Source organism: Siniperca chuatsi, linkage group LG15, assembly GCF_020085105.1.
Source record: "Siniperca chuatsi isolate FFG_IHB_CAS linkage group LG15, ASM2008510v1, whole genome shotgun sequence".
NCBI classification, from domain to species: Eukaryota; Metazoa; Chordata; class Actinopteri; order Centrarchiformes; family Sinipercidae; genus Siniperca; species Siniperca chuatsi.
Window position 1 is genome coordinate 13,197,691 of NC_058056.1, and position 23,027 is coordinate 13,220,717.

The following is a 23,027-nucleotide window of genomic DNA, read 5'->3' on the forward strand; positions in this document are numbered from 1 at the left end:
AAACAAGGATAATGCCTGTCATGAGCTATTAACTATGGGAAGAGAGAAGGTGTCTGTGATGATGTGATAAGAGCGGTCTTTAAAAACCCTCTGACCAGACCACCAAGGAGACACTTGAGAGCTAAACTGAGACATGATGCTGCCAATTCTGCTGCTGCTTCTACCAGCTCTCAGTCCTGCTTTGGCCTGGATTGTAAGTGACACCTTATTTTCTATTTAAACATGCAGGTGGATTTATTGTAATCAGCTTTAATAATGGTATTTTTTTTTCAGCCAGTGGAAGATTGGGAGTCTGGCAATGTGACTGCATCAGTGGGTGGGTCGGGTCAGTGTGTTTGTCATGTGTATCTACCTGAAACCACCTTCCCTGCCGACCGGGTTCAGCACATGCAACAAGTCAGCAAGGATCTGATCCTGGAGGTTGAAATTCAAATGAACAAGGTGCAGTAAGACCTATTAAGCCTGAGGTCTGAGCAGTTTCACAGAATTTATACATTAAAACCCCCTTTTGGCCAAGACATCATCATGCTGATTCATGTTTTTTCACTCTTTCAGATGACGAGCTATGAGAGTAAGTTGGAGGTCTACTTGAAGGAACTGAAGGACCTGACTGTTAGAGTGGCCATGCTGGAGACCAGTGCTGACAGTTACATCAAACTGGACTTTGAGCTGCTCAGGATTGAGCTCAGAGAGTTTGAGGCTCTGGTGTCTCAGCTCAAAGAATCCTTCAACTCTTCCTCACCCATGTTTGACAGTCTGTATACTGAGGTGAGAGCCATTTTTTAAAATCTACTTGCAAATAACTTGGCTTTCTTCATAGTTAGAATATTAGATTTCCATTTTGATTTATGTGTTTATTACCAGATCCGCAACATGACCCTCATTGTGAACCAACTGGAGACTTATGACAAGAGCAACCTGGATGTGATCCGCATTGAGTTCGCTAAGCTGCAGAAGAAGCTGGAGGAGTGCCAGAAGGAGCAGGAGTTCATCAAGCCAGATATTGGTAAGACTAGTCAGAAAATTGTGCATAATGTTTTAAAAATCAGATATTGCCAGCCAATCTCAACATTTTTCTTTTCTTTCCAGGCAACTGCAATCACACAGGAATCATGGGCCTCAGCAAGCCGATGGTGGTCCAAGTGAATGCTCATTTGAATGCAGGTTATCAATATGGGGGCTGGGGAAAAGACTCCAAACCTGTTAGAGGCTATGAATCAATGTACTTCTATGGTGCATACAGCAGTCCTGCTGTGTATGACTTCTATTTGTACTCTAATTATGAAAATCTGATTCTGAGGTCTTCATTCAAACATCACGACATACCAGATGGGTGGGAAGGTACCGGCAACAACTACATTGTTCATGGTAACACCATATATTACCAGCACAACACACCTTTTAGTATGACCAAACTGAATCTGACCAGCTCCAAATATGACTACAGAGTGATCCCAGCCGCTAGTCAAAAGTTCTCGTACAGTTACTCAGACAATCAGTACCTGGACTTTGCAGCTGATGAAAATGGCTTGTGGGTAATATATGCCTCAGAGGTGAGCAAAGGTAAAATTGTCCTTGCTAAAATAGATGAGAAATCTTTTGGCATTGAGGATGAGTGGAACACCGGTGCATTCAAGCAGTTGGCTGGCAATGCTTTCATGGCCTGTGGAGTCATGTATGTCACCAGGTCAGTGGATCTGAACACAGAGGAGATCTACTATGCGTTCGACACCAAGACCAAGGAGGAGAAACACCTCAACATTCCCTTCCAGAAATTCCAGGAGAAATACACCAACCTGCACTACAATCCCACTGATCAGAGGCTCTACATGTACAACAACGGCTACTACGTGTCCTACAATGTAAGGTTTAACAAATAATGATGCCTCCTCTTGGTGATCTACCGTGTTGTGATTGATACGATTGATCTGTGTTTACTCACTTTGTCACTCTATAAAAATTGATTTACTGTAATGCATATACTTTTTACTGTCTTTTCCTGAATAAAATCAAACTGAAGCATTCAAATTGTGTGAATTGCTTGGATTTTTATGCATATTAATAATCCTGTTACAAAATTACTGATACGTACAATAAAGGAAAAAGTGTGAGATTAAAAATGTGTCTTGCTCCAGATAATCAAATGAAACAACTGAAATGAAAGTCTAATTGAGTGAAAGCAAGACCCAGTGTGTTCAATCCAATATGGCAACAATGAAGTTGTTACTATGGAAAAAATATATAAATAAATAAATAAACACAAAATTCACTACTAGGAATTGTTGGTTAATCATTGAATCTGCAGCCTTTAATAGTGCAAACACACTGTGTGTTCATCAGATTAAAATGGACAAAGACATCAATCTAAAATATATAAAATGTACATTTGTCACTAGATAGTAAGTTGGACAGGATTTTAAATCAGATTGAACAATGGAACCAAGGGTGGGGGGTTGCCAGAGCTGATGTCCATGTACCACACACATACATGATAACCACAACGGAATCAAAAGAACAGAGATATACCACAAAAGGTGCAAGTACTACAGCAGACAGGTGTAATCAATCACTGTATCTGTTAATGATCACACAGTGTCAAGATCAACATGATCCAAATTGGCAGCTATTGTTCTCTGCTGCCGGAACAGAAGAGACACAATGCTCAAGTCAAAGCCTGCTTCTCCAGTCCAGAGGGACAAGATGATTCAAGAATAAGTTGGTTTGTTAGGCTCATATTACATTTTCATCTCCAGGGTTTAATGACAGCTTAATATTAACATTGAACCCTATAGCCCCAGCTAATCAAAATACAAACTGCCTGAAGAAAGAAACTGACCATCAAATATCACATGTCTAGTGAAAGTTGGTGGTACTTTTATATTTTGCTCCTGAGTGGAAGTATATTAATTTAGGCAACTCTGAATGCAAAACAGGTCTATTGTATTGTGCTCAAGGTAACTGTCAGTGAGTTTGTAAGCTTCGTGTCATTTCAAGCCATATTTTTGGCACCCAGAATCATAAAAGCGGGTGAGACCTTCTTCTTATTTTTGTGTCATATAGGCGGTGCATTATGTAGCGTGAGACAAAGTATAATCATAGATTGTTAATAAACTTCAGGGAGAAAAGTATCCTCACTTCACATAAAAATACTGTTACATGTGCCAGAGTGATGCCTTTGTCGAATTAACTGATTCTGAAACACTTCACTGTGTTTCATTTTTTATACTGAGTGCACAGTGTTCTCACTAGCAGCAGTATTGTCTTACTTAACCAAATAAAACTAAAATTGACCTGATTTTCTCAGGTTCAGTGTGATGACAGTTTTGTCAGAATGTATAGAGAGCAGTTACTATTTACATGCTGAAGTTTTGCCAATAACTAAATCAACTAAAACTTCTCGGAGGAAAAAACCCAGTCACAAAATCAGAAAGCTGCAGTCATCCCAGGATAGTGTGTTTAACATGCACACCTGCACTGATCTCAAGGATGCAAATAAAATTGTCATGAGTGTGGAATGATGTCACATGCTTTAGCTAGGCTGATAAGAGGTGTATAACCCACAGATCTGAGTAGCAATCACATCAGACAGCAATCATGCATCCTATGGGTAGAGACACAATGCTTCTGACTCTGCTGCTACTCTTTCCCATACTGAGCCCTGCACTAGCTTGGCTCGTAAGTTTTAAAGATGACTGCTATTCCTTATTAAATAGTATTCTATGTAATATCTAAATGAAATAACTGAGTTTGCTTGCAGCCGATGGAGGACTGGGAGTCAGGGAATGTGACCACGTCTGGTGGAGCACTGGAGTGTGTTTGCAGTGTGTTCCTGCCCGACAGCACCTTCCCTGCTGACCGAGTGCAACACATGCAGCAAGTTACCACCGATCTGAGGCTGGAGGTGGAGATCCAGATGAATAAAGTAAGTATGAAACAGCATATGTTTTTTTTTTTGCTTGAAATTTTTGAATAAGCTGAAAAAGCCATGTTTCGAGTAGATGATTTTAGTCATCAGAGAAGAATGTGAACTCCAATAAATGTATCACAAGTAACAGAAAAAAGGTGACGAGATACAGATGTGACTTTAGTAGCAGTGAATCTAAAGTAATTTAATATTGTTGAGTGTATAAAGATTGATGCTAATTACTAACACTATATAAAATCCAGAGCCTCACATAATTCAATGATACTTCCTATTAAAAATGAGAATATTGAACCACAAAAATGAATAAATACCAGCATGTTTAGAATTGTTTTCTAACAAATTTCTAGTGATCATAGCCATTTTCATGGACTCTGACTATTCATAGTAGCCACTAGATCAAATTTAAGTCCAAGCAGACTGTATATACTGTATACTCTACCTTAACTAGGTGCTCATAACACCCCCTTTGCGTAAAAAAGGAACTTGTATTACCCATACAAGATTTATTCCAGCATTATTTGCACAGTAACAACCAAACCACAACCCTGCGTCAACAGTATACACACACAATGTTATACCTGTATATAGATACAGTATAAAATACTTCTTGTCCAGATGATTTGTGAATATATTTTCAAACTTACCAGCATGTACATACTGTAATAACTACGTGTTTATGTTTCCTTATCTCTGCTTAGTTTTGTTGACATATTTGGTTGGTATTTCTATATTTGTATCTTCCTGTACATTTGTTCTTAGCACCATCTTTTAGTATATTGAGAGGTATTGACAACCGCAGTTTAATTCCTGTGTCAACATATTTTGCAAACAAAATGTTTTCTGATTTTGTTTATTATTTCCTGTAAAAACAAGAACTTTGTCATTACGTATTAATTTGTACATAATAGCCTTTGAGGGGAAAATTAATACAGAATCTTGTTTTGTGGTTATGTTGGTAAAGATAAAGTGTTAAATGCAATTGCATGACAGTAATTGCTTCACAGTATACAAGCTGGTGAGTGTGTGTCTTTTAGCTTGTCCACTACGGGGGCAAACTGGATATCTTCTTAGGAGAACTGAAGACTTTGACTGTTAGAGTGGCCATGCTGGAGACCAGTCCTGACAATTACATCAAACTGGACTTTGAGCTGCTCAGGATTGAGCTCAGAGAGTTTGAGGCTCTGGTGTCTCAGCTCAAAGACTCCCTCAACTCCTCCTCACCCATGCTTGACAGTCTGTATACTGAGGTGAGAAGACAAGTTTAAGACTCAGCTTCACTGCTTCTGTTATTTTATTGGTTATCTCGTAACTGTGTCTCTTCGTGGCCAGATTTACAACATGACCCTCATTGTGAACCAACTGGAGACTTATGACAAGAGCAACCTGGAAGTGATCCGCATTGAGTTTGCTAAGCTGCAGAGGAAACTGGAGGAGTGCCAGAAGGAGCAGGAGTTCATCAAGCCAGATATTGGTAAGGCCATCAGCCTTAGTAGCTGGTCAGCAGGATGCATGTGACAGAGATTTAAACTTTTTCTTTCTTCCCCCCCCCAGGCAACTGCAATCACACAGGAATCATAAGCGTCAACAAGCCTACGGTCATCCAAGTGAATGCTCATTTGAACCCAGGATACCAGTATGGGGGCTGGGGAAAAGACTCCAAACCTGTTCGAAGCTATGAGTCAATGTACTGGTACGGTGCATACAGCAGTCCCTCTGTGTTTGAATTCTACTTGTACTCTAATTATGACAAACTCCTTCAGAGATCCTCCTTCACACACCATGGTCTGCCTCAGGGGTACGAAGGCACTGGTAATAATTACATTGTTCATGGTAACACCATATATTACCAGGCTGCCAACCCATTCAGAATGTCCAAATTAAATTTGACCTCTTCTGTTTATAGTCACAGACAAATCACAAAAGCAAGCGAAAGATTCACCTACACTTATTCACCAAACCAGTACCTGGATTTTTCTGCTGATGAGAGAGGGTTGTGGGTAATGTATGCCACAGAGGAGGCCAAGGGTAAAATTGTCATTGCTAAGATAGACGAGAAATCATTTGGTATCGAGGATGAATGGACCACTAGTGCGTTCAAGCCTCTAGTAGGGAATGTTTTCATGGTGTGCGGAGTTATGTATGCCACCAGGCCAGGAGATTTGAAGACAGAGGAGATCTATTACTCATATGACACCAAGACCGGAGAGGAGAAATACATGAGTATTCCCCTTCAGAAATTCCAGGAGAAATTTGTCAACCTGCATTACAATCCCACTGATCAGAGGCTTTACATGTACAACAATGGCTATTATGTGTCCTACAATCTGAAGTTTAACAAAGGATGATGCCTCTTGTTCTTAATCTGCCGTATTGTGATTGATACAAATGATCTTCACTGACTTTCTCTAACATTGGGATATCTGTGTGACGCATAGAAACTTCACTTTTGTTTCTGGAATAAAATCAAAACTGAACATTCAAATGAGAGTCCTGTTTTGTGTTAATTTAAGTAAAAGTGTGCAAGATAAAATACGACTCAATGAACATTTGAGAATGGGCGTCAAGTAATCATAAACCTCTGTGATAAATCAGACCCCTCCCTTTCTGCTGTTTGGATAAGGTTACAGCATTTGATACATCTTAGCCCCCCATCCTCTCCTACCCATCTTGCTCTATGCTGGAGCTTCCACCCCTTCTGTAAACCGGCCCTCCCTTGGGGGTGGGGGGAGGGGGGTACACCTCTCCTTTGTGCTGTGGTTGGAGCCTGGCTCCATCTGGTACTGAGCACCAAGAGCCAGCAGATTATGGTTTCTGGGCAGGATGATCCCTCCATTCATAGTGGATGGGAGACATCAAAGAAATACTGTAATTCATAATCATTTTATAAACTGAGCAATTTTAACATGGAATTCGTCAATAGTCGACACTAAAAGCTAAACACAATCCATTTTGGAAGTAAAAGTCAGGGTTGAAAATGGCCTTCAGTCAGTGCACACAAAAACAGTACTGTTTCTTTAAATCGGCCAGCATCTGTCAGGATGAGAGGTGGGGGAGTGAGCGCCTTGTGCGAAATGGTACCTTAAAGTGACATCATGCTCAGCCAATCGGCAGCCGCGCCTGATCTCTCTACTCCGCCCCTGATCCTGAGATGAGTGTGTTGAGGCTGCTGAAGACACGGGCTGCTGATGCTGCTGCTGGGGTGGAGGGTCCAGGGCACGCTCGCCTCACATCAGGTACAGTGTGTGTATCTGCGCCTGTTTTCTGTGCTATTTGTTCATTTATTTACTATGGTGGATGGCTAACTCATTGGCTATGGAAGTGCATGTTGAGAATATGATGGATGGTGATGGATGAGACTGAAGGTGGCTTTGTGTGTTTCATAACGCTCCTTAGAGGATGTCGCCTCCATGACCAGGATGGGGTGTGTATGTGTGTGATGTTTGTGTTTCAGCCTTTAGACAAATTTAGGGAAAATAAACATTATATTTTACATCCAATGGGAGGTTTATAGTCAGCATTAGCTTTCACTCCTGACTGGTAATGCGTATAATGTAACAAATATTAATTGCATAATACTAGTGAGTTTAAAAAATCTTGTCAGCAAAGAATTAATTTGCTCCTTAAAAATAATCAATTTCATGTGATATGTGTAAGTGTGTCTACAGTGTAGCATACATAGACACACGGTTTTTGTAGCATATATTATTGGGATAATATAGTAAGATTTGGGTGTCAACACCTTCTCCAGTGTAATCTTTAGGTTTCCACCATCCTGTAGGGATAAACGGCTACGTAATTTACCTTAGACATACGACTATGTGTCTCAGTGCTCTGAGTCATCTCTCTGTCATCTTGGATGTTTGCAACTCTGCTTCTTTCCATTCATCAGAAATAGTAGGCACAAGCTTGTACTGACTTCCTGTGCTGGAGGTTAACTCATTGTTTCCCCGCTGGCTCAGATGATCATGCTCTGTAAAGACCTGAGCCTGGGAGTCACTCGGGGCAGACACACACCGAGCCCAGTGAAAACAGATAGAGATGTGTCCTGCTATTGATAAGCAAAGGTGAGTCCCAAGCTGAACAGTTATGGTCTCTGAATACTCCTTCAGAGCCGAACAGCAGCAGTGTGATTCACTTTCTGTTTCTGATTCAATGAAGCAGCTTTTTCATACCTCCACTATCTGCCATGGCTAATTTTAGTCCAGCTGAACAGTCATTTCTAACTTTTTATGCTGTGCTCAGGCCCATCTGGTCCTTGACAGGTCCAAAACAAGGCAGCGATGGCAAAGAGAGATTACCTGGTGGAGGCGGCCAAGCAGATCCGTATGGCACTGGACAGCGAGGTCAATGAGGACTATGAGGCAGCTTTCAGCTACTATAAGAATGGGGTGGACTTGCTGCTGAATGGGGTTCAGTGTAAGTGGACAACATTTGGTCTTTCACACAAGTATTTAAGGCTATGTGATACTGTGAATGGGGAATTTGAAGAGGCGTGTTTGCACAACCCATGTGACGGGAACATGTGGACCAGAATAAAAACAGGAAGTGACAAACCAAAGGTTAAACACAGATTTCCTTGCTGGTCAGATATCCCCTCCCAGCCCCCCCAGAAGTTAGCGGTGTGTTACTAATCCTTATTCTAGATAAAGACAGGGTCTTGTTAGATTTATTCTATTCACACTGCTAGAGTATTTTTTTTTAAATCTTTTTTTAAATAGCTGTCTGATAAAGCTTATCTGTTTTGCAGTGGACCCAAACAAGGATCGTCGGGAGGCAGTGAAGAGGAAGACAACCCAGTACCTGAAGAGAGCTGAAGAAATCTTCATAACACATCTACATGACAACCTCGGGAAGGGAAGCTCTCATTTAGGGGTAAGAAAATCATCCTTTTCTATCATTTACAAAAAGTAAATCTTGTTGACTACTTCAAAGTGGCATTAATTTGCTCTAAATGTATGGTGAATATAATTTCAGTGTAGGGTTGATGCATTTTTAGTATTCTTCACATAAATTTAATATTGGATAAGCTGATAAGAACATAAAACAGCACCTCCTGTAACTGCTTCTTACATTAGACGAAACATTCAGTGCCTGTCTGTCTCACGCTGAGCATTATTCATCTCAGATATTGTGGGGGAAAAATGCATTTCTTGCTTGCAATGTGCTTTACTGTACTGTAGCTAATATCCTCAGTGGCTTTCATCACCAGGGTTACAGCAGTCTGAGATTCCGTCCAATCAGACACTTGAGTTCGCCCGTGGAGGACCTGGAGATGTGCAAGGTGGTGGGAGTGACTGATAAGGTAAGACAGACTTTTTTCTACTCACACTCACTACCTGTGTGTGTGTGTGTGTGTGTGTGTGTGTGTTTCAGTGTTGGCTTTGTGTATTGACACTCCTTGTTGTATCTGCTTTGCTATGGTAGCCTGAAGATGTTATTTTTCATTCCAAAGGTCCTGATTGTCCAAAGTATGGTCAATAAGGAGACATTTGTTGTAAAGGTGAGTATTCCGTTTTTTCCCAAAGGTATAGTACTACACTGAAGAAAATCAGGGGTGCAGTCAAGAATAAAAAATTGGCTGATAGCGGAGATGTTTTGGGGGTTGTCGTCTGGCAGCAAGCCAGTCCTTGTGTTCTGTGGCAGGCCAGTCGATGGGAGCTCTCTCCATCCTGTCTCCCTGGGTATCATCCAGCATTGATCTGCCTCACAGCTCTCACCCTTTTAGCCAGTGCAAGTGCACTTCAAATTTCAGTGACCAGAGGGACATGGTGAGGGACATGGTAACAGACAGGCACTAATCTCTAAAGGGGCAATCCAACCATGTCTGATTTAATACACATTTTTTCCCACATATATATTATACGTGCATTTTTCCCTTTCTAAAAAGATCAGTCATCATGTGTATGTGTTCTTGCAGAGTCTGGTCAAGTCAAGCTGGGAGAGCAGGGACCAGCCAACCATCATTCCTCAGGGGGTGCCATACATGGTTAAGCTGCTAAGATATTATGTCAGCGAGGATGTTGTGTACTTGCATCTTGAGCATGTCAAAGGTGAGCTGTTAACAACTGCTCTGTTCTCAGTGCCGCTGGGACAATGTTGGATGGATTGTAAAGCTTTTAAGAAGTGCACTTTTTTCTGTAGTGAGCATTTAACCAACATGCACTGTTACACTGTAGCATTAGCAACAATGAAAAAAGCATCATCACTCCTAATCTTTGCTCCTATGTCTGATCTAGTGTTTCTTCCCCTATCGTCCTAGGTGGGAGGCTCTTCTCCAAGCTGCACAAGCTGAGGAACGAGAAGGCCAAGGAACACCCAGAATGCTTCACTTCTGGCCAGCACAGCATCAAGCTGAAGAACAGCTACACCTCACCCACAATCAGCACAGACTACCATTACAACAGCAGAGGGAGCACAGGAGTGATTCCAGAGAAATTAAGCGATGAGAGCCCAGATATGGACTTCCCCACTTCATGGGATGAGACTCAGCAGCGACTGGAGAGCTGCGGGACTCACTCCTACATCGAGGAGACGGGTTGTCTGCAGAACACACGCTCCGCAGCATCATTTTATACCAAGCTCGATCGGCTAACTCTGCATTCGGGTCAGGCAAGGACACAGGTCAACACCCGCATCCATCCACCAGCTCCTAGTTTGTGTTTGCACTCCAGTGAAACTCAGGAACACCCCGCTCTTCCTCTCTCTTGCGCTCGTGTCAGTCAAGCTCTCGATGTCATGTCGGAACTCCATAAAAAGGAAGCTGGAATGGGACTGACAGAGTGCAGCTCTGAGTTTGAAGTGGCTTGGAAAGCTGCCGATCCAGCACACAACTGTGAGAAAATAAACCCCTATGCAGTGACTGACAGTCATTCATATAGCACGCTAGGACAAACTGCACCTCATACAAATCAGACCTCATTTATAAAAGCAGGATCACCAAACAGTGAAAATATTGGTTTGAGTTCGTCCCCTGCCATTTTGCATCTTCCTCTCCATTGCCAAACCCAGATCCGTGGCAGGGCATCATGGGATACCAATGGCTCTCACCAAGGATCTGTTTTGAGTGGTAACTCTGCAGATATGGTTACAGACTCAAAGCAGGATGGCAACAGTCCCACCACAGAAGAAAGAAATGGAATGGTAGTCATCAGGAGCACAGACAGAGCAGTATTTTCTGACCACACAGACACAAGGATCACGTCAGAAAGCTCCTGGCCTTCCCCTGCTTCCCTCTGCCACAGCATTGCAGGAAAACAGGGGACATTTTCAGGGGTCCCTCTGGCCCTCTCAGGGGTGAAGTACAAAGGGGAAACATGTTCCAGTGAGGCAAGAGAGGGTGTGGAGGAGGCCTGCGAATTGAGTCCTAGAGAGAAGGTGGCACCTGCAAAAGAGCGATCATTTGTGGGCTGGTTCTCCTCTGGCCCTCCTGGAGCCCCATCCCACAGGAGGAGAGAGGACATGGATGCTTTCCTTAAATCAGAGGGATCAGAGGGGCGGGGGGAAGACCAGATCATAGAGGTGGATGGCTGGTGCCACCTGCCTCGGTTCCCTGTCAAGTCCTCCGGGCCTACAGATAAGGCCATGCAGACCTGCTGGGGGCTTCCTGAGGCAGAGGTACGTGTCTGGGGGGCTCAAATCCTGCTGGCCCTGGAGAGTCTGCATCAGCAAGGCATCCTGTGTCGAGACCTCAACCCTAGAAACGTTCTGCTCACCAGCAACGGTGAGTTCGTCAAATGCCTGTAAAAGATTGCATGTGGGAAACCAAAATACTGACTGATTTTGATCAAACATGTTTTCACAGGAAAGGTGTGTTTGACATTTTTTGGCCAGTGGAGTGAGGTTCAGTCAGAGATCTGCTCCAAAGCCATGGACCAGATGTACTGTGCTCCAGGTAAAAATATGCATTACTGTAAGCTGAAACCAGTGGTTGTTCTTTGGTGTAACCTGCCACCTAGTGGCAAGATTCAGTTGGTCCACTTTATTCTGAATAAGAGGCCTGCACATAAGTACTGCACATTGTATGGGAATATAAAGAAATATTGTGCATGAATACAACTAAACACAGCTCATTGTATGTTGACAGAAATTGGTGGGGTGTCCAGGGTTACAGAGGCTTGTGATTGGTGGAGTCTTGGGGCTTTGTTGTTTGAACTCCTGACAGGAATGGTAAGCGAAGGCTCTACAAGCATGCTCAGTCTTACAGAGTAAAGTCTGTAACTCTGTCATTGGGTCATGGTTTTTCACACACTCACTGTGCCTCCAGCCACTGTGGCAGCTCCATCCAGCAGGAATCCACTCACACACCCAGCTGCTCATCCCCGACCACCTGAGCACTGCAGCCGCGTCTCTGCTCACTGAGGTGAGCTTTAAGGCTTTAAACACCCGCACGGCTTCTGTTCTAAATATTATGCTCAATGACATTAATCTTACAGTATCTCCACTCTCCATTATGCTGCTCCACAGTTGCTTCAGTTTGACGCTGGCTATCGTTTGGGTTCTGGAGGTGGAGGTGTGAGTGACATCAAGTGTCATCCCTTTTTCAGTGGTGTCTCCTGGAAAGCTCTGAGCTGCTAGCAGGTGCAACTGCTGCACCTCTGATCCCTCTGTCCTGCATTGGAATTGAAGTTGAACACTCACCTCAAATCCAAGTATCCTCGTGTGGCCAAAATGGATGCAGCACCAGATCCTGGTTTCCTTTGCATTTTGTGCTTCCCAAAGAAAAATGACATAATAAAAACTGAAACATAAACAAAACTGGTGAACCCTGTCCTTTCCAAAACGTGACACAATTGATTTATTATTTTAACTTCTGACAAATACAAATGTTTGGACTGTCTGCCATTAAATATTGTAGAAAAACAAGGATGTTAGGCAATAAATTGTTACCTCTTCTCTATCGCTGTCATTTTACTCAAATGTTGAAACCTTTGTTATTATGTGTTATAACTAATCAGTAGAAACATACTGACATATTTTGTAGTTACTAATTTTTTCAAAAGGCTCAGTCCAGTTGATTGAGACAAGTCTCTGCTCTTTGGCTAAAGCTTTAATTACCTTAACATGAAATGTAAGGCTTTTAGTGAGACATTTTCATCTCATGAGATATCAACCAATATTCCACAACCCACTTACATACAGACAGGTGAGAAGTTAAAGGAAAATCCTGAATGAAGGAACATAGTAAATGCTTCCATTCAGGTGTACTGCATGATAAACAGTTACCTTTCACCTTAGCAGACTTAAGTACTAACTTTATGTAGGTTTTATTTTAATGTCACCCATCTGTGCATTACATGTGGAAGAACCACCTTTCAAGCTATCTATGCCCTGGGTCTATACTTGTAAATGTAGCTACCCAGACTTTTTTTTTTTGCCTTTATTGGACAGTTTATCTATTTTTCTATCTCTATGGATAAACAGGAAAGGTGGGAAAGAGGGGGGGGGGAATGACATGCAGCCCAAAAATCAAAACAAAAAATACAGTCGCGTAACGCAGCTTTTATTGTTTAAAACTTTCTTTTTTCTTAAATATTCTTTCTTACACAGCATAAAGAGAGTTTTCATCATTTTTGTGAAACAGATGACATAAATTCAGAGGATTTCTTCACTTTGGACATTTTAGAACATAGTGTTTCTTGGTTTCTGGACCAATATGTGTTAATTGTTCTTCTCTCAACCAAAATAATGAAAGATACTATGCAGTTTATATCTATGTTTGCCATTCATCTCACAATAAGTTGAGAATGTTTCAATTGTATTTAGAAAATGACATATGGCGCATGAGTTTTAGAATATTCTTTTTTGATCTAGAGACCAGCACCACAGAAACCCTAGACCCTGACATTTCTCCACAACAGCACCAAATCTTTTACCACTGCCAGCCTTACACATGTCCATTGCACAACCCAACTGTTTGCCAAAAATCCTTTTTTCTAGTTACACAATACATCAACTGCAGTTACGGTAATGTTCATCAGGTGAGTACAGCCACTGTTTGTATAGGATGGTTTGTTTGGTTGGGCCTGGAGTTCACAGGGTTTCACATGTCAAGGAGCAGCACTCTGGGGTCCTCCACCACTGACTTGATCTTGCGCAGGAAAGTGACAGCCTCTCTTCCATCAATCAGACGATGGTCGTACGTCAGGGCAACATACATCATGGGACGGATCTCCACCTAAACAAGAGAAAATCGCTGAGACCAAATTCTTATACACTAAACAGAATTGTCGAAAATGACAATAAAGGCATAATTGAGTTGATACATTCTTTTTCTTAAAGTTTAGCTTGATTTGAAAAATAGAATATTTTCCACAAAAAAAAACTTATTACGTGGGCACAGAATTGTTAGCAAATAAAGAACAAGTGTCAAACAAATTTTAGAAAACTGCTGAATGTCACTGGGTGTGGCTTATGAATGAGTCAATGCATGTAAGCTTAGAAAAACTCACACCAGTGAGTACTTTATAAGTGGCAAACAGAGCTGTAATGTATAATGGAGATTCATCAAACCAAGCCTTTTATTTTTATTTAATAGTGGTTCTCTCTTTGTCAAGACCGTTGTAATCTAGTCATTGTTTTGTCGAAAAACAGCAAATTTATCAAATCCATTATTCTTTGATCTACATTTTCCATATTGACCATTCTGTTGCTAAAAATGTTGTCCTATATATTTGTACACAATTATGTATTTGCATGTTTAACACTGAGGAAACAAACCTTGCCACCGACTGCAACAGGCCTGTCAAAGATGCCATGCATGCCTAAAATAGCAGACTGTGGTGGATTGATTATAGGTGTGCCGAACATGGATCCAAACACGCCACCATTGCTGATGGTGAAGGTTCCTCCGTCCATGTCCTCAACAGCCAGCTCATTCTTACGGGCCTACAAACACACATCCGCAATTACTACCATTCACATAATAAGGAAATCTCAAGAACATTTCAACAAGTGTTAAAAAACAACAACAACATTTTTAAATGAGAAAAGAATTCAAAACAACAAATATGACTTCAAATGTGTCATAATATGTAACATAAACTTACCTTTTCTCCCAACAAATTGATGGCCTTCTCAATATCAGCAAAATTCATTCCCTCTACGCTTCGGATTACAGGAACCACCAGACCCTGAGAGAGAAGAAGTTATATTACTGATTTTTTCTGCCCTTCACTTTAGAGACAAGTGGGCTACCAAGCACTTACACTTAGCATTACAACATAATGCACTTCTTACCTTTGGCGTGGCCACAGCCACACTAATGTCGACATAGTCCCTGTACACAATCTCTTTGGTTGTGTCATCAATTACTGAAACCACAAAAAAAGATTAAACATTGTACACAGGAAAAATATGGATACAGATTAAAACTGTAAATCATCACTGCGTTTGATTAATTAATTTCCTTTTCACATGCCATTTTCTGTTACATGCAAGTAAAAAGCCGTGGAAGGTGAAACCCACAGACTATTTTAGATTTTTAAAAGGCAGCAATTCAGACCACCCCTGCTTCACTGTGGTCTATTTAAATAGGTCAGGGTAGTCTAAAGGCAGTAAATAAGTTAGTGTTGGTTTTGAGGTTTGGCAATTAATATACTGAAACTTAAATCGTTTTCTTCACCAGTGACACCTGCAGTGTATTGATACCAGACATGCAAAGACACAGTCAAACAGACACCGCAAAATGAGGTTTCTCAGTCTTTTGAAGATAAATCTATACCGGCATTGACAGCAGGTTGGTCAGCCAGAGCATAGGCAGCAGCCTTCACAAATGCAGACATGAAGCCCAACTTCATGTTATGCTTTTTCAGGAAGGCATCTTTGTAAGTCTTCCTCAGCTCTGTGATGTTGCTACAAGGAAACAGAAAAAATGCATACATTAACAAACAATTTGGCATAAAGGCAACAAGCAGGGTTGAAGCCTATAGGATACTGGATTTGTAGTTTGCCGTTTTGAAAATAAAGCAGGAAATTCTAAGAGACCAGCAAGATCTGGGGATTTGAATACACATTCATAGAAAACATGGAAAAGTGGTGCTTACTTAGTCATTTTTTAAGAATGACAAAAAAAAAACATTTTAGCACAAAAACAAACATTAATTTTATATTGAAGATGTCTGTTATACCTGTGACTCTGAATCACTGAAATTCAATAGGCCAACAATGTGCCCTTCTTAGAACTGATGGGCTAACTGTAGCTTCAGACATATTAACTTTTTTTCATGTTAATACGTTTTGCAGTTGGTTACTGCTTTGCCAATGTATGTACAACAAACAGAGCAGCAATTTGTGCAATAAATGATTTTCATTAAAAACTGGTATTTACTAGCTAAAATAAGACAATCCATGGGTTTTGCGTGAAACAGATCACACATTTAAATAGAAGCCTTAAGGTATACTAAACTCTAAGACACTAGAAACATACTAGAAACAGAGATACTAGAAACTCCATGAAAATAGTTAGTCAAATATTGCAACTCTGTTATGAAAGATACAGGTCACAAATCTAACATAATTTTCAAGGAGAAAAAAACTATGCCTTTTCATGGCTATAAAAGAATGCTGTTACAGATCGTGGTGAATTAAAGCTATTGAAATTGGCCTGCTAATCGTTTCATCATTGCTCATTTTTCTCTTGTATCTCTCTTTTTAATTGTTTGTTTTCCTGTCTCTAACCCTGTTGAAGCTCTAGGGTTTCTCCGCTAACATAATTAGCCCCTCCCAAGACACAGACTCTCCGAGAAAGGAGAGAAGAAGCGATAAAAATCTTCACTTTCTAGAGCCTGTAAATCTTATTGGGCTGTCATAAAAGCCCATATCGGTTGAGGCAGCTCTTCCACTCAGAGCGCAGGTCTCTGTGGGCCCCTACAGATGCTCCAGCCTCCTGCTCTGACTAGCTCCTTCGGCTCCAGATGAGCCCTAGCCTGGGAAGTCTTCCTCCAGACCGTCAATGTCAATCCAATTAGGATACACAGAAAACCCTGAATAGCCGAAAGCTGACACCACACATTTGTGGGGAAAAGAAATCCTCAAAGTGTCCTCTTCAGCACAGGGGGCAAGTGCAGACAATAACATTTCCTTGTAAATTAATAAAACCTGTTTTAACAATTCTTATCTTCGTTTTAGATGGCATTACGACCAAATATTTACATTCCAGTGTTTAAGAGGATATCAGGTTTCAAAAAGCTTTTCCTATTGGGCAGATTCCAATCTATAACCATTTGTGCAAGTGTTGTTTTGGCTTTTAACGCAGATACACAGTATGTATACTGTATGTGTACTGCATACGAATGCACACTTAAAAACATGTTAATAAATATTTGAACAGATTTGGATTCCTACTCTCTATAAAGTCTTTTTCCCTCAATGTCTTCTATTTATGTGTGTTAATGTAGCAGAGCACATTTCACATATTATCTAAAATAGCACTGAGGGCTCAATAATGTAGGTTAACAGGACACCCTGGTAGCTCATGGTAGAGCGCGTACCATTAAGGCTAAGTCCTTACAGCAGTGCCCTAGGTTAGATTCCAACCCAGGACCCATTGCTGCATGTCACCCCCCCCCCCGTCCTGCCTTTCCTGTTTCTATCTATAGCTGTCACTGTCCAATAAAAAAAAAAAAAAAAAAATTTAAATTAAAAAAGCCCCAAAAAATAATCTTAAAAAAAAAAAAAAGTAGGTCAACTAGGAACGAATTTCCTACCTCATGTCGACCTCATTAAACGTAGTCAACATAGCACAGGTGTTTTGGGCTTCCTTTAGTCTCTGGGCAATTCTCAGTCTCATGCGGTTCATCTTAACCTAAATCAAAAAACAAGAATTATCAGAATTATCAAACTCAATAAACAGTTCCCGACTCTAACTCAACTTTATTAGACCATTAAACAAATCTAAAAGTCATCAGATACTCCTAAATATTTTTTAGGTATTGTGGTAACTTTACCCTGCTCTCTGTCCTGGCTCCTTTAGCCCCTCCCTCTGCTTGGGCTGCTGGTGCAGCTAGAGCAGCAGTGGGCTTGATGGCTGAAACTTTGAAAAAGATATAAAGCAGTTAGTTTCTCTAGACATCAGTTTAGGGGAACTGGTGAAAGCCAATGCTTACAGAAAGCCAAACAATGATTAATCATGTAAGCTAGAGGTCAAGAGCACAGATGTCAAGCAAAACAGTTCTCACATGACACAGACCGTCTGTCTCATTACAACTAACCTGGTTTGGTGTCCATAGCATGTGCTGGCACAGGTGGCACAGGGGGCATAGTGGTCGGAATGGGGCCCACAGCTGAGGGGGGATGAGGTGGAGGGGGAGAAGGAGCAGCAGAAGGTGGTGGGGGGGCTGCAGCGGCTGGGGCCTCGGCTTTTAGAGTTTCTGCAGCTTTGGGAGCACCAGCTAAAGACACAGAGGTGAACAGTTAGAATATAACTGACTTATACAGAATATTATCCTAATAATACTAATTTTTGTATATTTTTCAATAAAAATACAATATTTAAGACCTCCTTTTCGAAGCTTAAAGAGCAGCGTTCCTCCCTCGACCTTCCCTCCATCAGGGACCAAAAGCTCTTCAATCACTCCAGCAGCAGGAGAGGGAACCTGTACTGATGTCTAATAGATAATAAAAACGTCAAAATAATCACAAATTTAAAACAGAAATGTAAAAAGTTCTAGGATATTTTCTAAATATATATGTTATATATATGTTGTTATTTGACTGGTGCCAAACTAATGAAAATGCATGCGTTTATTTAAGTGTAAACTTAACTATCATCACAAGTTCAATGTTTTTGTTAGTTTTATAAGCCATTATAAATGTTTTAAAAGGACACACTTCAATAATGGTTAGCCCTTTGTTTTATCTCTCACACCAGTCAGCACCAACAAATATGAATTTTTAAAGGTAAAGTGAAATGCTATTTTGGGGGGAGTAAAAAAAAAAAAAAAAAAACCTGCCCTAATTCTTTCATTCATGTTGTGCCACACTCTGAAGGCTTTCACTTTCATAGGCAAAGCCCAACAATTGCCAGCAATCACAAACATTGTGAATTTGTACGACATTTACTTAGTTTTACCTTATCAGTCTCAATTTCACACACCACCTCATCCTCCGAGACGGTGTCTCCAACAGCTGTAAGGAGAAAACTGTTTTAACTGAAAACTGTACAAACTGACTACCTTTTGTTTAGTTTGGTTGTGATTTGACAGGTATTAGAAGTAACTAACGTATGTTGATTAGTGAAAGGAGTTACCTTTCTCCCACCTCACGTCCCCCTCTGTGACAGATTCTGCAAACGCAGGGGTCTTAACTGTGATAACTTCATCTCCTGGAGAACAAGTGAAAGGAAATGCATTTCTTCATTCCACGTCAGTGGTTGTGCTTCATATTCAGATAAGTGTAGAAACAAAAGGCATGCAGGCTCAAACATACTGTAGGCTACAGACGTCCTGAAGTACTGGATTTGGAAGATGCTGGACCGAGGATCAGATTTTCTGGAGAAAAAATAAAATAAAATCAGACAAGTAATAAAAATCCCCAAAAACTGATTTAATTTAATTTTTAAGTGTGAGAGCCTAGATATGGAACTGAACAAGCTATATTTGCTGTATCATTTGAATTGGAGACAATTGCTGACTAACAGACAGATACTGATAACTGGAAAATAGGTTCATGACAGTGCATGGATGACACTGTGAGCCAGCGCTGACAACTGAGGGGCTGAAGACTGAAGAGAAATAAACAACTCAATTAATCAGATTTACGGTGTGAATGGTGTACTTAAATGCTGACAGTAAACTTAATTGTCTATTCAAATAGTTTAGTGTTTTTATGAGTTAGTGTACTTACACATTGTTGTTGAAAGTGATAGAATGGCTAACTGATAGAGCTGTAGGAAAATGGACAAGAGTGATGTGTTAATAACTTCTTGCAGCAGTAACTACTATCCCAAAGCAAAGACTGGGTTTTAAGACTTCATGCTTGAACAGTAAGCACACTTACCTGCCGTGGCCTGACGAGCGAACACATTGTTGCCCTGTGAAAAGGTACAGTCAAGCATTAAAAAACGTCTGGAACCTTTGACATGTGAGTTATTGTGCAGAATAACAACTCTTCAACGTTTTACAAGCATAAAACGTCTTGAAAAATACTATACTCATAAGAAATATAATACTCATAAGTTAACATTAAAATCAAGTTAAATATCTAACAGTTATAATCCATAACTGTTGGAATTGTACATAAATGGCAATGGAGTCAACAACAGGGAAAGAAGTCAGTGCTGTTGGTCAAAGGTCACTTCTATGCGCTAGACGATGACCTTTGAATCAATAAATAAATCAATAAAATTATCTGGCTAACAGGTGGCTTGTGTGGTTTTGCATGAGACCTGAACCAGCAAATGCATAAAAGATATTTTTAATTGAACAGCTGCATTAAAGCTTAATGATCTATTCATAATCTTACTGACAAGCCGACAATTAGACACTAACTAGGACTTCACTGACATTTCACTTTGCTGACTTAGCTTCTAATGCAGCTACAGAAAGTTACACTTTAAATGAAAAAAAACATTCACTTAATACTTCCATTAAGTTAGCTAAACTGGGCGTTGTTTTCTCTCATAAAGCACAATATGACCTCAGCATGACAGCTAAAGGCGCCTAGCTAACCTACCCGTACATTTAGCTCAGTATAGCTAGCATGTTCTTGCTAGCTAGCTACATAAAATATTGGTTAAGTTTGGGTTAACTGTACTGTACATGAACATGGACCGGATACGTTCTGCTTATGTAAAACACCTTTAACGTTCATGTCAAAACGCGAGACGAACCCAACACAGAGGGCACTGCTTTTAACTTTAGTGTGTGAGTGCAGCAAAGACTTGTGAAGGAAAGTGTCATACTGTCCTTGGCTTGCAATGTTACGGCCTGTCTGTGGCCTACAGCAGTGAGCTGGCTAATGCTAATGCTAGTTGTGGTAGAACCGAACTGACAGAAGCTGCGCCTTTACCCGCAGCCAAAGACAGCGAGGAGTCCTGTCGCGAATGGCAACGACAACATTTTATTTGCTTGTTGCCTACCTGGCGGATGGCAGAAAGGGAACGGCCAAAGTTCCTGGTGAGACACCGGGAATGGGATAACATGGTGGCTGTGTGACAGCAGCCTGTCAGCGGAAGGGAAACTCTGGTCACACCGACAAGCTAGGATAGGCACGCGCAAGAACCCAGGAAGTGGTGTGGGATAAACCAAGTGCTCCGAGTGGAGGGGCTGAGGGGTGGGTAGGGGGGGATGACACCTCACTGTGGTACCCTCTGACCCCCCTCTACACTCCTGTAACTACTGGCCATTGAGAAATAATCTACCAGTGGTGGAAGAAGTACTCAGATCTTTAAAGTAAAAGTAGCAATACCACAGTGTAAAAATGCTCTGTTATAAGTCAAAGTCCTGTTTTCAGAACCAGAATCAGAAATACTTTATTGATCCCCGAGGAGAAACTCTTTTGTTACAGCTGCTCACTATCACGTCAGTGCACACAGGAATAGAAGTACTAAGCAAAAAATATAATACACTATAATAGAGGTCAGATAAATTAAGTACCAAGTGGGTATAAGTACAAAATTAAAATAAGTTAAAAGTACAAAGTGGATTACCGATTGATGATAAATATGTATGGTATAATAATACAATGTAATAATATAAGTAATAAGTAGTAGTGCATGTACTATCAAGTTAAGTGTAGCTTATTATGATTATTATGAGACGGTGGATATTGCACAGCAGTAATAGAAGTATGAATAAATCTCATTAAATTAAACTGAAAACAGAGTATATTGCACCGGAGTATTAAACGGCGATGTTAATGATCCAATGTCCAGTTTAGGGTCATATAGACTGACACTTAGAGGGAGGAGTAAAAGAGTTTGATGGCCACAGGCAGGAATGACTTCCTGTGGTGCATTTTGGGGGGATGAGTCTTCCACTGAAGGTACTCCTTTGTTTGACCAGCACGTGTCCATGTAGTTTGGCCAGCATCCTCCTCTCTGACACCACCGCCAGAGAGTCCAGCTCCACCCCCACAATGTCACTGGCCTTACAGATCAGTTTGTTGAGTCTGTTGGCGTCCGCTACCCTCAATCTGCTGCCCCAGCATGCAACAGCATACAGGATAGCACCGGCCACCACAGACTCATAAAACATCCTCAGCATTGTCCGGCAGATGTTGAAGGACCTCAGCCTCCTCAGAAAATAGAGGCGGCTCTGGCCCTTCCTGTAAACAGCTTGAGTGTTCTTGGTCCAGTCCAGTTTATTGTCCATGTGTACTCCCAGGTCCTTGTAATCCTCTACAATGTCCACACTGACCCCCTGGATGGAAACTGGGGTCACTGCTGCCTTGGCCCTTCGTAGATCTACAACCAGCTCCTTAGACTTTGTCGCATTGAGCTGCAGATGGTTCTGCTCACACCACCCCACCACAGCCCTGTACTCAGTCTCATCACCACCACTGATACATCCCACCACAGCAGAGTCATCAGAAAACTTCTGAAGGTGGCAGGACTCTGTGTGGTGGATGAATGTGGTGTAGATGGTGAAGAGGAAGGGAGAGAGGACAGTCCCCTGAGGGGCCCCAGTGTTGCTGACCACGCTGTCCGACACACAGTCCTGTATTCAAACTCTTACTTAAGTAAAAGTACAAAAGTATAAGCATCAAAATATACTTAAAGTACAAAAAGTGCTCATTATGCAGAATGGCCCATTTCAGAATAATATATATGATATCACTGGATTGTATTTAGTGATACATTCATGTGTAAGTATCACCAATGTTGCAGCTGGTAAAGATGAGGCTAATTTCAACTAGCCTATTTTATATACTGCCAGGTAGCTTAATCCATAATCTGAATCTGAATATGCAAAGAAACTAGTAACTAATGTTGTTAAATAAATGTAGTGGAGTAAAAAGTACAATATTGGCTTCCAAAAATGTAGTGGAGTAGAAGTATAAAGTAACATAAAATGGAAATACTCAAGTAAAGTACCTCAAAAATGTACTTAAGTACAGTACTTGAGTAAATGTACTTAGTTACATACCACCACTGAAATCTAAAAAT

The 23,027-nt window shown here is 41.0% G+C and overlaps 4 protein-coding genes across 5 annotated transcripts; 3 read left to right on the forward strand and 1 right to left on the reverse strand.

The window, feature by feature from the left end:
* The first annotated feature begins 54 nt into the window (after window positions 1-54).
* On the forward strand, window positions 55-2,028 carry LOC122862412 (olfactomedin-4-like). The gene is made up of 5 exons (XM_044167893.1): window positions 55-193; window positions 274-441; window positions 556-768; window positions 865-1,006; window positions 1,090-2,028. Exons 1-5 carry the CDS (start codon window positions 134-136, stop codon window positions 1,878-1,880), a joined length of 1,374 nt encoding a protein of 457 aa, XP_044023828.1. The 5' UTR covers window positions 55-133; the 3' UTR covers window positions 1,881-2,028.
* A 1,522-nt stretch (window positions 2,029-3,550) lies between these two features.
* On the forward strand, window positions 3,551-6,394 carry LOC122862413 (olfactomedin-4-like). Its single transcript, XM_044167894.1, has 5 exons — window positions 3,551-3,675; window positions 3,758-3,922; window positions 4,960-5,172; window positions 5,255-5,396; window positions 5,477-6,394. Exons 1-5 carry the CDS (start codon window positions 3,595-3,597, stop codon window positions 6,268-6,270), a joined length of 1,395 nt encoding a protein of 464 aa, XP_044023829.1. The 5' UTR covers window positions 3,551-3,594; the 3' UTR covers window positions 6,271-6,394.
* Window positions 6,395-7,060: 666 nt separating this feature from the next.
* Window positions 7,061-12,819, forward strand: rps6kl1 (ribosomal protein S6 kinase-like 1). Of its 2 annotated transcripts, none has more exons than XM_044167896.1 (12): window positions 7,061-7,158; window positions 7,815-7,989; window positions 8,168-8,341; window positions 8,673-8,797; window positions 9,135-9,227; window positions 9,378-9,425; window positions 9,843-9,975; window positions 10,185-11,645; window positions 11,727-11,816; window positions 12,009-12,091; window positions 12,189-12,284; window positions 12,389-12,819. In XM_044167896.1, exons 3-12 carry the CDS (start codon window positions 8,206-8,208, stop codon window positions 12,497-12,499), a joined length of 2,376 nt encoding a protein of 791 aa, XP_044023831.1. In that variant the 5' UTR covers window positions 7,061-7,158; window positions 7,815-7,989; window positions 8,168-8,205; the 3' UTR covers window positions 12,500-12,819. The 2 variants fall into 2 exon arrangements, with proteins under 2 accessions (XP_044023831.1, XP_044023830.1); XM_044167895.1 differs by having other exon boundaries at window positions 7,885-7,989.
* A 584-nt stretch (window positions 12,820-13,403) lies between these two features.
* On the reverse strand, window positions 13,404-21,149 carry dlst (dihydrolipoamide S-succinyltransferase). The gene is made up of 15 exons (XM_044167897.1): window positions 21,000-21,149; window positions 19,919-19,952; window positions 19,766-19,805; window positions 19,349-19,410; window positions 19,170-19,244; window positions 18,993-19,048; window positions 18,420-18,528; window positions 18,133-18,312; window positions 17,869-17,954; window positions 17,629-17,726; window positions 15,645-15,775; window positions 15,161-15,234; window positions 14,971-15,054; window positions 14,642-14,809; window positions 13,404-14,099 (listed from the first exon to the last, which is right to left on the reverse strand). The coding sequence occupies exons 1-15, from the start codon at window positions 21,060-21,062 to the stop codon at window positions 13,965-13,967; spliced, it is 1,395 nt and encodes a 464-aa protein (XP_044023832.1). The 5' UTR covers window positions 21,063-21,149; the 3' UTR covers window positions 13,404-13,964.
* Window positions 21,150-23,027: the final 1,878 nt, after the last annotated feature.

What these genes read in the sequence shown, in the direction of transcription:
- LOC122862412 (XM_044167893.1), top strand. Translation starts at nt 134, where the DNA reads ATGATGCTGCCAATTCTGCTGCTGCTTCTACCAGCTCTCAGTCCTGCT. An exon ending in GTCCTGCTTTGGCCTGGATT is followed by an intron (nt 194 to 273) that starts GTAAGTGACACC and finishes TTTTTTTTTCAG; the next exon opens with CCAGTGGAAGATTGGGAGTC. An exon ending in GTTCATCAAGCCAGATATTG is followed by an intron (nt 1,007 to 1,089) that starts GTAAGACTAGTC and finishes TTTTCTTTCCAG; the next exon opens with GCAACTGCAATCACACAGGA.
- LOC122862413 (XM_044167894.1), top strand. Translation starts at nt 3,595, where the DNA reads ATGCATCCTATGGGTAGAGACACAATGCTTCTGACTCTGCTGCTACTC. An exon ending in TTGACAGTCTGTATACTGAG is followed by an intron (nt 5,173 to 5,254) that starts GTGAGAAGACAA and finishes CTTCGTGGCCAG; the next exon opens with ATTTACAACATGACCCTCAT. An exon ending in GTTCATCAAGCCAGATATTG is followed by an intron (nt 5,397 to 5,476) that starts GTAAGGCCATCA and finishes TCCCCCCCCCAG; the next exon opens with GCAACTGCAATCACACAGGA.
- rps6kl1 (XM_044167896.1), top strand. Translation starts at nt 8,206, where the DNA reads ATGGCAAAGAGAGATTACCTGGTGGAGGCGGCCAAGCAGATCCGTATG. An exon ending in GCTGCTGAATGGGGTTCAGT is followed by an intron (nt 8,342 to 8,672) that starts GTAAGTGGACAA and finishes TCTGTTTTGCAG; the next exon opens with TGGACCCAAACAAGGATCGT. An exon ending in TTGAACTCCTGACAGGAATG is followed by an intron (nt 12,092 to 12,188) that starts GTAAGCGAAGGC and finishes CTGTGCCTCCAG; the next exon opens with CCACTGTGGCAGCTCCATCC.
- dlst (XM_044167897.1), bottom strand. Translation starts at nt 21,062, where the DNA reads ATGTTATCCCATTCCCGGTGTCTCACCAGGAACTTTGGCCGTTCCCTT. An exon ending in CCCTTTCTGCCATCCGCCAG is followed by an intron (nt 19,953 to 20,999) that starts GTAGGCAACAAG and finishes ACCTTTTCACAG; the next exon opens with GGCAACAATGTGTTCGCTCG. An exon ending in CCAACCTGCTGTCAATGCCG is followed by an intron (nt 15,235 to 15,644) that starts GTATAGATTTAT and finishes TTGTGGTTTCAG; the next exon opens with TAATTGATGACACAACCAAA.